Below are 16,106 nucleotides of genomic sequence, written 5' to 3'. Positions count from 1 at the left end.
GGACAAAATCATATCTAACAATAAAAATAATCTCAGATTTGGGTCTGAGAGACAAAATCTCATCAAATGGGGGGTCCGTGGCCCTAATGTGGACTAAATTAGGGGTCCTTGATATGAAAAAAGGTTGAGAATCACTGCTCTACAGTACAACCAGAAAACCATGTTTCGTTGTATCGGATAATAAACATAAAAGAAAACTACTAAGAAAAAATGAAGATAACCCGCACAGTGACAACAAAGAATCCCCTCTCTCCCTTGGCTTGCGCTCCAACGGCAAAGTTTGCAGTGGAACTCAGAGGGTGCCGTGCCGCCATCGGTCTGTCAGGCTGTGTCAGGCAAAGCATGTCCGGATCAACATTACTGTGCAGGCATCAGTAAGTCTCTGCTGCAGATGCTGCTGGTTTGGGATTTTCACAGAATAACCTTCCCGGAAGGCCTCAGAAAGCAGAATGGAGGAGTGAGGGGATTGTTCTGTTGATTCCAGACTTTCCAGACCTCCTGTATCAATGAGGGTTATTATGATGAGCTATTACACCGAGACCATTATCCAATATGTGCCCAGTCTATGCGTATGCCTTTCATATCTCCGCCCCTTACTTCCTGATTCATACCAGTTTTGCCCTGTTGGATCGAGTTAGGGGGCATGTTTCCCCTAAAAAAAAAAGAAAAAAAAAAAAGTCCAGTTCAAAAGTGTTTTATTAAATGGGGATTCTCCATTGATTGTGACAAGACGGTTTGTGTGTGTGTGTGTGTGTGTTGGGGGGGGGGGGGGGGGGGGCTTCCTAAAGCCATGAAAGTCCCTGTTGTGACCTAGATAGAGGCATCAAGGGAGGACACGAGGAATGAGAATGGAAATAAAAAGGCTGCCTGAAAGAGAAAAGAGGCGGGGGAGAAGAAAAAAAGAAAAAAAAAAAAAAAAGGGGGTGAAAAGAGATGGAGAGGGGAAAAAAGGGAGGAGGAGGAGGAGGAAGGAGAAGGGAGAGCGAGGAGGGATTGCAGAGAGGGGGGGTGGGTGGGTTCGGTCTCGGGGTAGAGACGATATATTGAGTTCATGAAGGGAGGATGAAACGCTCTCTCCCTCCCTCCATCCCTCCCTCCATCCCTCCCTCCCTCCACCTCCAGCGCGGCGGCGATTCCCAGTCCGATCGGCAGAGCAGGGGAAAAAACTCTCTCCACTTCCGCAGCTAGGGGGCACTCTGATCTTTTTTTTTTTTTTTTTTTTTTTTTTTGCTTTTCTCCCCTCCCCGACCGCTCCCGATCGTTTTCCCCACAGTGCCACTGGCCCAAGGTCATGCTTTCGCACAGGCTGGCAGCCCTGCATCCCCTCCAGCTTAGCATTAGTATTCTGCTATAGCCAACCCGGCAGGCTGCACTGTAAGGGAATGAAACCCTCCTGTCTGCTGCACAGCCTTCACTCAGAGCCCCGTTCATTTTGGCTCCTGACGAGACCGTTTGCAATGGAAACGACGTGTGTGTGTGTGTGTGTGTGTGTGTGTTACAGAAAGTTATTTAGACCCGCTGACAGATTGGGTCACGTTCTGGTTAAGCAATCATCTGTGACTGCGTGGGTTTAGCATGTTTTGTTCCAAAACAAGTTATTAACCTTTTTAAGACGCTTGCCTACAGAAGAGTCGTATTTTTTAATGATGCAATCAGTTGTGTGTGTGTGTGTGTGTGTGTGTGTGTGTGTGTGTCAAAACAGTTTTGTTCCAAAACAATTTATTAGCTTTTTTTTTTTTAAGACCCTTACAGTCATATTTTTTTGATGATGTAAAATCCTCTGTATTTCTGAAATATCAAGCAGTTTATAACCCCCCCGCTCACACACACACACACACACACACACACACACACACACACACACACACACACACATAATTCCTCCTAGTAAAACTGCATGTTTGTATTTTAAGGTTTATGAAGGCTGATGCTGATACCGATAAAGCTGCCGATATTTGGTGTCGATATTCAATTTCTTTATATTTGGTCATTTCATTTTCCAGCCCATAAAATTACAAGTATTCTATGTTTTCACCCCAGAATGTTATTGTTGTCAGGGTGGAAAAGCCTCTGAAACAGCAGTCAGACCATCATGGGACACTAAAACTCTCCACTGCCAGGCTCTTTTAGGTGGGTTAGCTGTTGAATACTTGAAGGAAGGAAGGAAGGAGGGGAAGAAGGAATGAAGGGAGTTAGGAAGGAAGGAAGGGAGGAAGGAGGGGAAGTAGGAATGAAGGGGGAGTTGTGTTGGGGATGAAAGCAAGGGGAGGGAGCAGAAAAGGGAAGGTAGAAAAGCAAAGATGGAGGGAAGGAAGGAAGGAAAAAAAAACATGCTATAGCTTAATTGAAGCTATAGCTAGCTAAAGCATTGAAGCTTTGGTATCTTTGGAAACCTTGGGATCCTGACTAGAATTTAAAGCTGCAATAAGTGATTTTTCTGACCACTAGAGGGCAGCAGAAACTGCAACACACTTGTAAATAAAGCACAGCAACGCCACTGCACTACAGAGGCCTACGAAGGACAAACGTGTAAAGTCAAAATTATAATTCCTGCCCTGTTCTTGTAATGGCGGAATCGATGAAGCGAGCGAGTAAACTTGTTCAGATAGTAAACGTGCTACCTGCCTCTTCACTTGTCATTGTGGAACATGTGACCTTCAGCGGGAGAAAAATCTGGCAAAGCGACATTTCTCAGCAGGTACATTTAGCTTAGCTATTAGACCACGGCCAAACAGCCAGTGCGGTGGATGCCCCGGAGTGTGGCCGTAGTGCCCCTTCTAAAACGAACTATCCACACAGCCAGTTTGGCATGTCCTGTTTTCAACTGGCCGTTGTGCCCTTAAAAGAAAGTTGTGGATTTCCTCATTTAAAACTACATGCGACGCAGCAAATAAACAAACTCACATTTCCCGGAGTCTCCGTCATCACGCTGGACATCAACAGTAGCACGAGATTTCTCCCACTCCCGCAAATATATGTGTAATGTTAACGTAAACATTAACAGCTAGTTATTAATTAAACTGAGAGGGAGAGAGAAGCCATTGCTAACTGCTAAGCTATCGCTAACTGCTAAGCTAAGTAACTAGCAGATCTGAAAAGCGTGTAAACTACGGGGACCAGATGTCCCGGTTTGTCCGGGATTGTACCGGTTTGTCCGGGATTGTCCCGGTTTCAAGATGGGTGTCCCGAGTCCTGACAAATATCTGTAACTAAAATGTCCCGGTTTTCAACATTCACTACCAAATTGTCATTATTACCTAAACTAATCAAAAAACATAAACAACGCACCACATAAACTATGTTTTGATGGATTTTTGGAGACAAAACATAATTTCTCGTTTGCTGAGGCTCTGTCCATGGTGCTGAAAGGTGCATCACTAGGTGTGCTAAGCGCTGAAATAATTGTCCCCCATCCTGATGAAAACGCCTTTGGTGCGTGCATAAGCGCATACATGTGTGCGTGCATGAACGTGCGGGACACTTAAGGGTCCCGGTTGGGGGGTTTGAAAATGTGGTCACCCTAGTGTAAACAACTGTGGGATTAGCGAGAAAGTCGCTAAAAGAAGGAGAGAGCTATGAGTGCTTGAGCAGAGCTAGTGTAAGTTTAAATGTACAGTAGCCTGCATATGAGGCGTTTAGGGAACATCGGTAAATTGTAGCGTCTACCGATAGTCTGCATGTGAGGCGTTTAGGGGACATCTGTAATTTGTAGCTACAGAAAATAACCTGGGTTACACTTCTGTTATCGTGTGTTACTGGACATGTAACTAACTTTGCAGTCTGGGCCATCTTACATATGAGCTGTATCACACTGCACTTCATTTTTCCGTCCTTTTTCCTCAACAAAATAAATATCCTAATAGAAAAATGGATTTTAATAACCATTGGTTCTGGCCTTGGTGCCCTACATTTTGGCCGCGAAGCCCTAATAAATTTGTATTTATCAAAGGCCAAAGTGGCCTTGCCCTAAAAATGACTTAATTCCAGGCCTGCGAGATGTTTTTCAGGAATGTGAGGGGGAGCCAAGCTAGTTTTAAAAAAAAAAGAAAAACCTACTGAATGGAGCGGGTGGAGCTTCGAGCCGGTCCGGGTTTTGACAGCAAGCTTTAGAAAAGAGGTGAAACCAGCAAGGTCTGATATCTCTTATTGCAGGTTTTAAAAAAAAAAAAGTCTCACCAGCTTGTGCTTGGCGTCGGTGAGGTGCGTCTCCTCGTAGCTGTCGTCGTGGGCCGTCCAGCTGTAGGAGACCATGAAGTGCAGGATGGGGGGGTGGTAGGTGACCTCGGGACGGGCCCAGCGGACCACCAGGGCGCTGCTGTTCACGTGCTGCACCTTCATGTTGATGGGAGCGCTGCTGCACACTGGAGGAGGAGGAGGACGAGAGAGAGAGAGAGAGGAGGAGGGAAAGGAGGATGGAGCGGGGGGAGAGAAAAAGGGGGGGGGGGGTGGTGGTGAGGCAGGAGAGGAAATGTGGAAAGAGGGAAAAGGAGGAAGGGATGAATGAAGGAAGGAGGAAAGGATGGAGGGAGGGAATGAGGGAGGCAAGGAAGGCAGGAATGAAAGGAGGAGGGAGGAAGGAAGGAGGAGTGGGAAAAAAAGGAGGATGGAGCGGGGGAGAGAAAAAGAGGGGGGGTGGTGGTGAGGCAGGAGAGGAAATGTGGAAAGAGGGAAAAGGAGGAAGGGATGAATGAAGGAAGGAGGAAAGGAAGGAGGGAGGGAGGGAATGAGGGAAGCAAGGGAGGCAGGAATGAAAGGAGGGAAGGAAGGAAATGAGGAAGGGATGATTGAAGGAAGGAAGGCCAGGAAGGCAGGAATGAAAGGAGGGAAGGAAGGAAAGGAGGAAGGGATGAATGAAGGAACAAGGGAAAGGAGGAGGATGGAGCGGGGAGAGAAAAATAGGGAGGAGAGGGAGGAAGGGAGGGAGGGAGGGTGGTGAGGCAGGAGAGGAGAGGAAATGTGGAAAGAGGGAAAGAGGGAAAGGAGGAAGGGATGAATGAAGAAAGGAGGGAATGAGGGAATAAGGGAAGCAAGGAAGGAATGAATGAAAGAAGGGGGGAGGAAGGGCAGGAGGAAGGGATGGATGAAGGAAGGAGGGAAGGGAGGGAAGGAAAGGAAAGGAAGCAGGAAGGAGAGAGGGCGGCAGTGAAGGAAGGAAGGAGGAAAGGAGGAGGGAAGGGACAAAGAAAGGGATGGTGGGAAGGAGAGAAGGGAGGAAAGGAAGGAAGGGTGGCAAGAGCAAGAGAGAATAAAAGAGAGAGGGGGAGAAAAAGAGAAAGAGAGAATTTAATGACTGAATACACTGGCTCAGCTTGTGGTTCAAATACACTTCATAATCTCCAACACAGCAGAGAGAGAGAGAGAGAGAGGGAGAGAGAGCAAGAGAGAGAGAGAGGGAGAGAGAGGGAGGGAGAGAGGGAGGGAGGGAGAGAGAGAAGTGAGCTGTGTGTGAGCGTGAGTTGTATCCATGATGTGTTATTAATATTGCTGTGAGACACTCTGAGTCACCCAGACAGTTCACACACACACACACACACACACACACACACGCGCACACACACACACACACACACACACACCACAACACCATCCACTCACATACATGTATGTATGTATGTATGTATGACTGGAATGTCCACACCAACTACCCAGAATGAAGACACACACACATACACACACACACACACACACACACACACACACACACACACACACACACACACACACACACACACACGCACGTTTTGTCTAGGGGCTCAAATAATACATGAGTTCATATATAGTTGCCTCCAGGCAATATTCGCCCGACCTGCTTCAAATATCTGGCAGTGAAAGATATGAAGCCAAACATATAAACATCGTATGTTTATTTAATATGAATTTAACAACCCTCTCTCTCACATAGTAACCTCCATTCATTCTGTTATCCCCTGCCATGCAGTGGCTGCTATTGTCCACTAGATGTCTCTGTTTGACCAGTGTGCTACTTTGCTCAGCTGGAAGATGGATAGATTTTGTTTTATTTTAGGTTTTACATTGTTGTATTCACTATTATTATTATCATTAGCAGTAATAGTAGTAGTAGTAGCAGTAGTAGTCCTAGTAGTAGTAGTAGAAGAAATAGTAGTAGTAGTAGTATCAGTTGTAGTAGTCCTAGTAGTAGTAGTAGAAGAAATAGTAGTAGTAGTATCAGTAGTAGTAGTCCTAGTAGTAGTAGTAGAAGAAATAGTAGTAGTAGTAGTATCAGTAGTAGTAGTAGTAGTAGTAGCAGTAGTAGTCCTAGTAGTAGTAGTAGAAGAAATAGTAGTAGTAGTAGCATTAGTAGTAGTCCTAGTAGTAGTAGTAGAAGAAATAGTAGTAGTAGTAGTATCAGTAGTAGTAGTCCTAGTAGTAGTAGTAGAAGAAATAGTAGTAGTAGTAGTAGCAGTAGTAGTAGTCCTAGTAGAAGTAGTAGAAGAAATAGTAGTAGTAGTAGTATCAGTAGTAGTAGTCCTAGTAGTAGTAGTAGAAGAAATAGTAGTAGTAGTAGTAGCAGTAGTAGTAGTCCTAGTAGTAGTAGTAGAAGAAATAGTAGTAGTAGTAGTAGCAGTAGTAGTAGTCCTAGTAGTAGTAGTAGTAGAAGAAATAGTAGTAGTAGTAGCAGTAGTAGTAGTAGTATTAGTAGTATTACTACTACTGCAAATAGTAGGCTAACAATAGAAAAGCCCCCTATAACACCCAGATATTTCCTTTTACAAACTAAGACACTCCCATGTTAGTGTCAGATGTCTGAAAATACACCTACATTAAAACTGTTCACAAACCTTCCTCATACATATATATTATAGTGTGTGGACTGACATCGAAACACAGAATTGTCCTTATACAACATTTTCATATGGACATGGCACCTCAAAGTCCCAACAGATAGAAAGTGTGTGGAGTTCCAACCTGAAGTCAGGCTACAGCAAGGGCTTCCCGTCATAACCATATTTTAAGTGGTTCCCAAACTGGGGTCCAGGGACCACCAAGGGATCTGGGTGTGGGTTCCAAGGGAGAGGAAGTTTAATTTCACTCTTTAGAGGTTAGCACATTGAGGAAATGTAAGTCACTGTTTCTCCAGAGGTTTCACTTTCCCCAAAGCTGCCTCCCCACTTCCAGGATATCGCCTAATTCTGCAAGCCATAGCTAACAACAAAAATCCTCTCAGATAGGGTTCCTTGGGGAAAAAAAATCGTATTGAATGTGGGGTCTACATTAATATGAATGTATTTATGACATGAATAAGTTTGGGAACCTGTGATCTAATGGGCCAGGTGCCTCTTGGATAGCCATTATTTGCTAGGAACAGATGCATTACCTTGCCGAAAGTCAGCAGTGAAGTGAAGCACACATAATACTTCACTCTAGAAAAAACAAATTAACAGCTCTGATTTTTTTTTTTGTGTGTATCTTTGGCAAGCAGCCATGATATGAAGGGGGATAAAACTCACCAAGGTGTGTGGTTATTGAAAAATAATGCAACGCGTCAAGGCAACTCCCAATGCAAAGCCCCGGTGTGAAGCATTATGTTTTGATAGCCCTACAGCTCTGGGTGTATTATTATCCTTTATATTTGTCTGTTGATATACTGTATATATGATCAGTGTGAGCCTTGGTAATAAAAAAAGTAATATACTACTCAGTGTTCGGTAATTTGTTACACTATTCATTATAACACTTTTGCGGGAATATTTCCACTCAGAGAAAGTCAACTTTTCTACCATTTCTCACTGAAGTTATACAGATATTTACAGATATTTAGATGGGTGATAACAAACTATAACTGTAACTGTATATAGCAATTCGTTACAGCAGTGATTCTCAAGCTTTTCCATATCAAGGACCCCTAATTTAGTCCACACTGGGGCCAAGGACCCCCATTTGATGAGATTTTGTCTCCCGGACCCAAATCTGAGATCATTTTTATTGTTAGATATGATTTTGTCCAGAATTCCATGACTATCTGTATTGTAGGTAGAAAGATAACAGTGAAACTATGATCAATATAGTCATTCTTCTACTTTAGTTTTTGTAAATGAAATAATGGTGACGTTTAACAATTTATCAATTTGCTGGGGACCCCCTGGAACCCTCTCGAGGACCCCTGGTGGTCCCCGGACCCCACGTTGAGAACCACTGCGTCACAGTACCCGTTACTGGGAAAGAGGGAGTACTGCATTACCCCCCAGCAATGCATATGACGATTATTCCAAACACTGCATCGCATTATGCAAATGCTCAAGGTAATATGATGATGAACACGGCTTGATTGGGAATAGGGCTCACGTGCCTGGTGGAACCAAATTGATTAGCTCGCTCATAAAGAGCTACAGTTTTTCTATTCATAACCTGGAGTCGAGTCCCATGTGGCTTAGCATTACTGAAGCCATTAGTCACACACACACACACACACACACACACACACGCACAAAGTAGAACACACACATGCACAGACACACACACGATTTGGAAGTCAAGCAGTGAATGACCTCTATAGACAGAGAGTGTATTTAACAGATTATATCAAGCTGGGCCCAGTCAGGCATGCACTGTTGTGGGTGTGTATGTGTGTGTGTGTGTGTGTGTGTGTGTGTGCGAGTGTGTGTTGCATTCAGTAACTCAAAATGGGCCCGCTTTAAAGAACAATGCTCATATTCCCTGTTTGTAACGCAACTGAAAGGGTTTTGTAGCCCAGGAAGTGCTGTGTGTCTGGCAGGGTGATGAAGAGATCCTCTTATGGCTTTCATCAAAGACGAGGGGGGCATCACACACACACACACACACATATACACACACATATACACACACATACACACACACACACACACAGGGGACAGGTCTGGATGGCAGTGACTGATGGAGACCAGAGCCCAATCACACAGAACAGAACATGAGGGGGGGGGGTATGACACAGGTAGTAGACACAGGGGACACTCTATCTCTCAAAGTCTCTCTCTCTCTCTCTCTCTCTCTCTCTCTCTCTCCCTCTTTCTCTCTCTCTCAGCTCTCTGAGAGGCCATTTGGAGGAGGAAAGGACATCTTTGGCCCTGCAGCGTTTCGACCACAGTTGATAGATGACCAGGCCTTGATTGGGGCGGGTTGGGGGGTTGGAGTGGGAGGGATGTACTGTGTACTGTGCAGACTTTACTGTGGATAGCAGGTGTTAGCGGTGCACCGACAGTATCTGTCGTATCAGGATCGGTGCCGATCCGGCTGTCAAGTACTCGGATCACAAAACAAACAAATTAACAACAAATGGTCACTGGTGGGTAAGCTTGGGCCATATCCAAAATGTTATATCCCGGGGCTGTCCCGCCAAAATATCACAATATACAATAGTATCACCATTTGCCGGGGACGAGGGGGGGGTATTTGAGACCGTAGAAAGTATTGCAATATTCAATATTATTGAATATTGGCCTTAGCCTACTGGTTGGTACTATACTCTCTCCATTAAATGTAATGTTTTTATCTAGAGAAAATAAAAAAACATGCCAAAAATGTGTTCAACAGACAACAATCAACAAGTAAATGCAGCAAATACCAAAGAGATACAAAGTGACCACTGATTTGCAGGTCTGACGGGAATCAGGTGGGAGCATAAAGCAGACAACCAATCATATGCGTAGTACGATTGAAACAGTCCAATATCTGGCTAGTGTCTATCAAAGGGCATGACCCAATCTAAATGTGACGCATTAAGCAAACAGTCGATCATATGGGAGGAGTCAAACTAGTTACATTAATGGGTTGACTGAACTTATAACAAATATATCAGCAACAGGTAATGGGTAGTACAGTCAGCCAATCATTTATTTATAACAGTTATTTCACTTTACGTAATACAGTTATTTAACTTAATACAGAATATAATTTATGACATGGCACGGATTATTTGAGTATTTGAGCATTTATAATCTTCAGGAACAATTTGCAGTGTAATATAAATATAGTCAAACAAAAACTGCTAAAGATCCATAAGGAACAATGGCAGGAGGAGATTTGGAAGAAGCCAAAGCTCAGAAACTATGTTCAAATTAAAGAAGATTACTTCACAGAACCTTATATAACATTTAATTTAAAGAGAGGGCAGAGGTCCTTATGTGCTCAGTTAACAACTGGTACCTTACCACTGGCAATTGAGGTAGGCAGATATAAAGGTTTTCCTGAAGAGCTGCGTTTATGTGTTTTTTGGGATCTTGGTGTTGGTGTGGAGGATGAATTTCATTTTGTGTTTCACTGTGATTTGAGGAATCATCTATTTGAAAAAATTCCGTTGAAGAAACCTGATTTGTTTTGGTTGTCTGAAGGTGATATGTTGAGTTGGCTCTAATGAGGAGATTTTTGTCCTAGCAAGATTTATAAAAAATGCATGGCAACAAAGACAGAGAACACTGTATCCAACATAATAGGACATTTCTGTCATGGAAATTGAATGTTTTTGAAATGTTCTCCTTTTGAATTTGTGGAAGTGTATATTATGATTTGTCATGTGGCCATCCTGGCTGTTGTTGCTGTCTAGTGTCTTGTAAGCCCATATGGGCTGGACACCATAAATGGTGCAGGACACTCAAATAAACACAATCAATCAATATAATATGTTGTGTGTTTGCAGCATAAGTTGACTCATTGAAATGCAATTTATAATACATTATAATGCTTGTCAGTCTACCTCTTATATATACCTAATCATAAGATATTTATAAATCATTATAATTTATATCTATAATGTATGAGTGCTGTTACAATGCATTGATTAGCATGGTCTTACAATGCAGTATAGATGTTGTAGTCAAGTGTTAGAGAATGAGTGTAGTAGGGGTTGCATTTTCTATTAAAACCTTGCCAATTGTCTGCAAATTGCTTTCTATTTTATGTTTACTTGGCCGCTGCATGCAGCATATGGCATTTCCATATACGAGAGTCTGGGAGGCTACTTTGATGTAACCAGTCAGAGTCAGTAATGAGGAATTTGAGAGGGGGTAGAGTGCACCCTTGCTTTATGCTTCTCCAAACCTTTAGTCTGTTTGCAAAAAAGTGCTCATTGGAGTCAAGGGTAAGAGAATATTTGAAAAAAGAAAAAAGGAAGCAAAGACATTCTTTTGTGTGCAAAAATCAAAACAGCCTTCAGTTTTTTCTATGGCTACCCTAGGTGTCAATTACCTGTGCCGAAATATGTAGACAAAATAAAGCCTTTTTGAACACAAAAGAAGACTGTTCTGATTGGAGCAGGTTTTTTTTTTTTCTTTTCTTCTTCTTTGTACGTAGTTCAAAGTTGAGAGAGACAGGAAAGATTGGGAAAGAGAAAGGGACGGATGACATGCGACAAAGATCCTGAGCAAGTTCCTCTTTTCAAACCGACCAATCGCAGCTGAGGATCGGGCGAATCCCAGGACCCGGCGTTGCTCCTTTGACCCTTCAAGCCCTCGATTTCGACTGGATCACTCTAGTCTCAACAACGTCCAAATACTATTCCTCTAAATTATCCATCCATCATGCATCAGCCCCTCCATCCATGCGTCCATCCATCACTTCGGGCCAGGAGCCGCTCAGCTGCCAATCATTCAGGGACCCGAAATGAAATTAAACAATCACGGTTGATGGGAAACAGTCACTAGTAGGAGGTTTTTTTTTTTTGGCTGAGCCACAATGAACTGTAATTTAGATTAGAAAAAGAAGGCGGACTGAGGGAAAAAAAAAAAAAGACAAGTAATTCAGTTACTGCAGATTTTGTTGAGGTTTTCATGCTACAAAGCCAACTGTGTGTGTGTATATGTGTTTGTGTGTTGGTGGGTGGAGAGGGGTTATAGGCCAGGCAGGTGGACTGATGGAACTGTACACACACACACACACATACCACACACACACACACACACACACACACAAACTCCATTCCCAAACCACTCAGCCGTAATGTAGCATGTTGCGGAGCGAAGTGTATAGGTGCCATGCGCTCGGTCTCTCGTTCTCTCTGCTCTGCTTATCCTGTCTCTACGTTTCATTTTTCCCTCCTCTCTCCTCTTCCTCATCCCCCTCTTCCTCCGCTGGCCTTATAGATTCCGCTTACAGCAAATGTGTCCGGGCTGCAGCTTTCAAGGACATACCGCACGAGCGCCGAGCACCACAGTGGATGTACTCTACATGAAGGTGTGTGTCGGGGGACCGTGTGTGTGTGTGTGTGTGTGTGTGTTTATGCGCATACACGTCTAGGTGATGCTCCTCTTTCCTGGTCGACCATATGGAAGCGGGTAGAGGGAGGGAGGGGACAAACCCTGCTAGGACAGTTGACACAGCACAGATGCTAGGCCACACACGAGCACATACAAACATACACACAAACACATGCATGCAGGCAGACGCATGCACACGCACACACACACACACACACACACACACAATGGGTGGTGTTGTGCGAGTGGTAATGAGGCAGGAGTGGGAGGATGTCTGGTGTGCCTCCCACTGCCTTATGCTAGGGGAGTCACCCGGCTCACTGGTAAAATGACAGAGAACATTCACAGACCACACACACACATACACACACACACACACACACACACACACACAGACAGTCAGTTTCCTCTGGGCATCTGAGCAACACTGTGAATATCCCTCATCTGTTAACATTAGCAAATGTCACCAGCAGTCAGGAATAATATGGGAACACTGGACCAGTTTGAGTAGCAAGAGAGGAAACTTACATGGTGCCATGTAGGCTGAATGGGTATAGAGCAAGGCACTAACTAAGGATGTGGGTTCTATTCTCTATCAAACTCAGGTATGGCATTAATTCCAATTCTCATTCCTAGACATCCCCACTTTTGGCCCATTTCCGCCCAGAGATGAGCAGAAATAGAAGTCATTTTGCTATAAAGCACATTTCAAAGCTTAAATGACAATAGAACACTGAAATTCCACTGAACCTTCTGGTCCTATCGCTGATGGTACTGAACCTGACTTGGAGTGTGCAGAGAGACAACAGCAATACGTTCATGGTTTATGCTTTAGGTAACATAGCATTTTTCTTTGTATAGGAATCATTTCTTGTAATACCTTGTATTTCTTGTACTTTCGTCGCACATATTTACAAGTTCAGACAAAGCATCTGATATCACAGCGTTCCCTCCCTCAACACCACAAATAACCAGATCTGGTGTGAGTTCAGAAGAATTCCCACAAACGAACATATAATCCTACGCTGAATAGTATAACATGCAATTTCTTGTAACCCTCAAACACCTCAGGCATGATATGAAACATGGAATACTCATGCTTTAGTCTTTGCAGGCTATACACATCCCAATGCTCTAGCAGCTGAATCAGTGAGCACACATACAGCTTTTAAAGTCAGACGTTCATCCAAAATAAGACAATGTGCTTAAATTGCTTATTATATGACTGTCCTCTTGTAGCCACAATATAAATATATTAATGTTTATCCACATAGTTTTTAATAAAAATGATCTACCTGATTTACCACAAATCTCCATTTCCAACACAAATTCTACCATCACCATATAGCAAGATACCAACAATCATATCAGCTACTTTAAAACCCAATTTAGAAGAGCTGAGTCATTATCATAAAGCAAAAACAACATCATCCAACAGTGTGGGAAATCATCCTGTTCTAAATCCATTAACCTGCATACATGCATCAGGGTATCTGCAGGTTCCAGGAAGCCAAATGTAAGATGTTTAAGAGCTTTTTAATGTGATCTGGAACTGAATTTACAATTTAAAAGCCATATTTCTGATTGAACATAGCTAATGAAAGTTGTGAAACTATACATGGGCAATATAGGAAAAAGAAGCCAGGAAATTAATTGTTAAGGGACACAAAGTCCAAGAGAAACCTGTTATAGTGAAAAAAAATAAGACCTCTAATAACTGGATTTAAGACTTTTTAAACCCTTAAAATGAGATAACTTTTAATACTTTTTTAAACTTTGGGGATCCATGGATAGCTGCATAGTTGCAAGTTCCCATCCACTCCAGAAATAATTAATCTGTATTCAATCCCAAATCCCTGTTTACCCAATCAAAAGGCTTCTGGATGAAACATGCAAGAGTTGATTCACCATCTCGGAAGTCTTGCTTGAATAATAGAGGAACCACAATAAATATGATCAATATTGTCCGCTAATTTCTGGAAGCATTTTGCTCATCAACTGGCCAAACCAGACATTTCTTTGAAGATTCAGTTGAGTTGATGCATAGTTTCATACCTTTGATTTATCCATGATAAATAATTCAAACAAAACAATAAATAATATAGGGAACCGAAGCATTTAATTGGAAATATTATCAATATTCTGGCAGCTTTCCTTACTTTACCTTTCCTCAACATTGAATTTTGCATTCGGAAACCGATTATTTACATACTCCACCGGTTTCCTTTATTCAACATCCATTTCCTTTTAAAAAATACTTATCTCTCTTAAGTCATCAAACCATTTTTGTAAAACCAAGCTACATCCCCAATTTTCTAATTTCAATATGATTAAACTTCCTGGGACTTATTTATTAATGGGTTTCGAGTTGGTACTACATAACCAGTGTGCATTTCACTGAGCTGAACTTTTTGTCAAATTTGAAAAAGCATATTTTATTTGAATTATTTAAATTCTTTCTCTTCATTTAATTGTCTTTACACTTTATAGGAATCACTTCTCTGCTGTTATCAGATAGCATAGGTTCCCTTTTCTGTAAAGCTCAGCTCCCCATGTTGTTAAAATGTATGAACTCATTATACTGTGGTGCTTTGGATAAAATTGTCCATCAAATGACAGATGTTGAATGGACTGTGATATAGCTATGTCCTATATTCCTTGTTCAGTTGCGTAACTTCAGCAAGGAATCTGGTGCGCTATTACCGCCACGGTTTCGCAAAATTTGGTGAAATGAGTGCGAAATTGCCTTTAAAAATCACATAATTTCAACTTTCTTGAACTATTAAGCGTTACTGGCTGACATCTCCTTGTCAAAGCGCATTTTGCTGTGTTCCATTCCAGGTCAGAAGTTGGGAATTCCCAGCTGGCGGGTTGGAACTGCGACCTCGTACGGTGCGTTCGTTCCAGTTCTCCAGCTCAGGAAAACCAGCCCGGTAAGATTCGATTATCCAATCACGTTGAACGCTCCCGCCCCCGCCCCCCCCTTACCTTTGGACGCCTCGGTGCCGTACGGGCTGCCGCCGCTGTCCGTCAGGTCGGGCAGCCAGGCGTCCTTGACGGCCGACTTGAAGACGTGGCGGTTGTCTAAGCTCTGGATGGGCCGGAAGTTGCTGCGCAGATACTCCACCGACTTCACGTGGTCCTGCTGCTCCGTGGTGAAGATGGAGTAGAACGCCTCCAACTGGGGCCAGAGGGGGCGAGCGAGCATGGGGGATAGATAAGAGGTGGAGGAGAGAGAGAGAGAGAGAGAGAGAGAGAGAGAGAGGGAGAAGAGTTAGTGCAAGACATATAGAAACTCACCAAATGTGGCCATTTCAAGGTAGTCATTTTGCATCCCCCATACAATAGAATTTCATTCAATTGGGGATGCAAAATGTGCATGGTCCTGCTGCTCTTGCGGTGAAGATAGAGCGGAACGCCTCCAACTGGGGCCAGAGGGGGCGAGCGAGCATGGGAGATAGATAGAAATGGAGAAGAGAGAGAGAGAAAGAGAGAGAGGGAGAAGAATTAGCGCAAGACATAACATTTTGGGGTGGTCATTTTGCATCCCGCATGAGTTTCATTCACTTGGGGATGCAAAATGTGCAAGTAGCCCAGAAGATATGAAACAAGGACGCAACGCAAACACAGAAGCTAAAATACAAGATAAGACAAGATGAAACTTTAATGATCCCCGTGGGGGAAATTGGGTCATTGCAGCAGCGAAATAGGAATAGGACACATCAAAGAAAAAATAGAATATAAATAAGAATATAGCAGATGGGGGAAATTAAGCGCAGGCATCCAAAAACAATGTGTCAAGAACATAGAGTATTAAATAGAAATGTATGAATGAAACATATGGAAAAAATATAAGGCGTGATGGTGTGCAAAATAGCTGCGGGACCCTGAGAATAAAATAAATGAAAAATATGTACT

The 16,106-nt window shown here is 43.0% G+C and overlaps 1 protein-coding gene across 1 annotated transcript in view; it reads right to left on the bottom strand.

Annotated features, from left to right (window-relative positions):
* LOC139655556 (receptor-type tyrosine-protein phosphatase gamma-like) overlaps positions 1-16,106 on the bottom strand; it is a gene marked incomplete at both ends in the record, with an annotated part of 116,496 nt that overhangs the window by 12,937 nt on the left and 87,453 nt on the right. Inside the window, 2 exons of the mRNA XM_071532994.1 lie at positions 4,177-4,361; positions 15,177-15,369. Of these exons, the coding sequence (XP_071389095.1) occupies positions 4,177-4,361; positions 15,177-15,369 (378 nt within the window). The remainder of the gene's footprint in view (positions 1-4,176; positions 4,362-15,176; positions 15,370-16,106) is intronic.

The sequence above is a fragment of the Centroberyx affinis genome, unplaced genomic scaffold (assembly GCF_046629955.1).
Source record: "Centroberyx affinis isolate AG114_WGS23_722 - 3 ecotype Tasmania unplaced genomic scaffold, CSIRO-AGI_Caff_v1 ptg000157l_1, whole genome shotgun sequence".
Lineage (NCBI taxonomy): Eukaryota > Metazoa > Chordata > Actinopteri > Beryciformes > Berycidae > Centroberyx > Centroberyx affinis.
The sequence above is the reverse complement of the archived record's forward strand: the minus strand, read 5'-3'. Positions and strand labels throughout refer to the sequence as shown.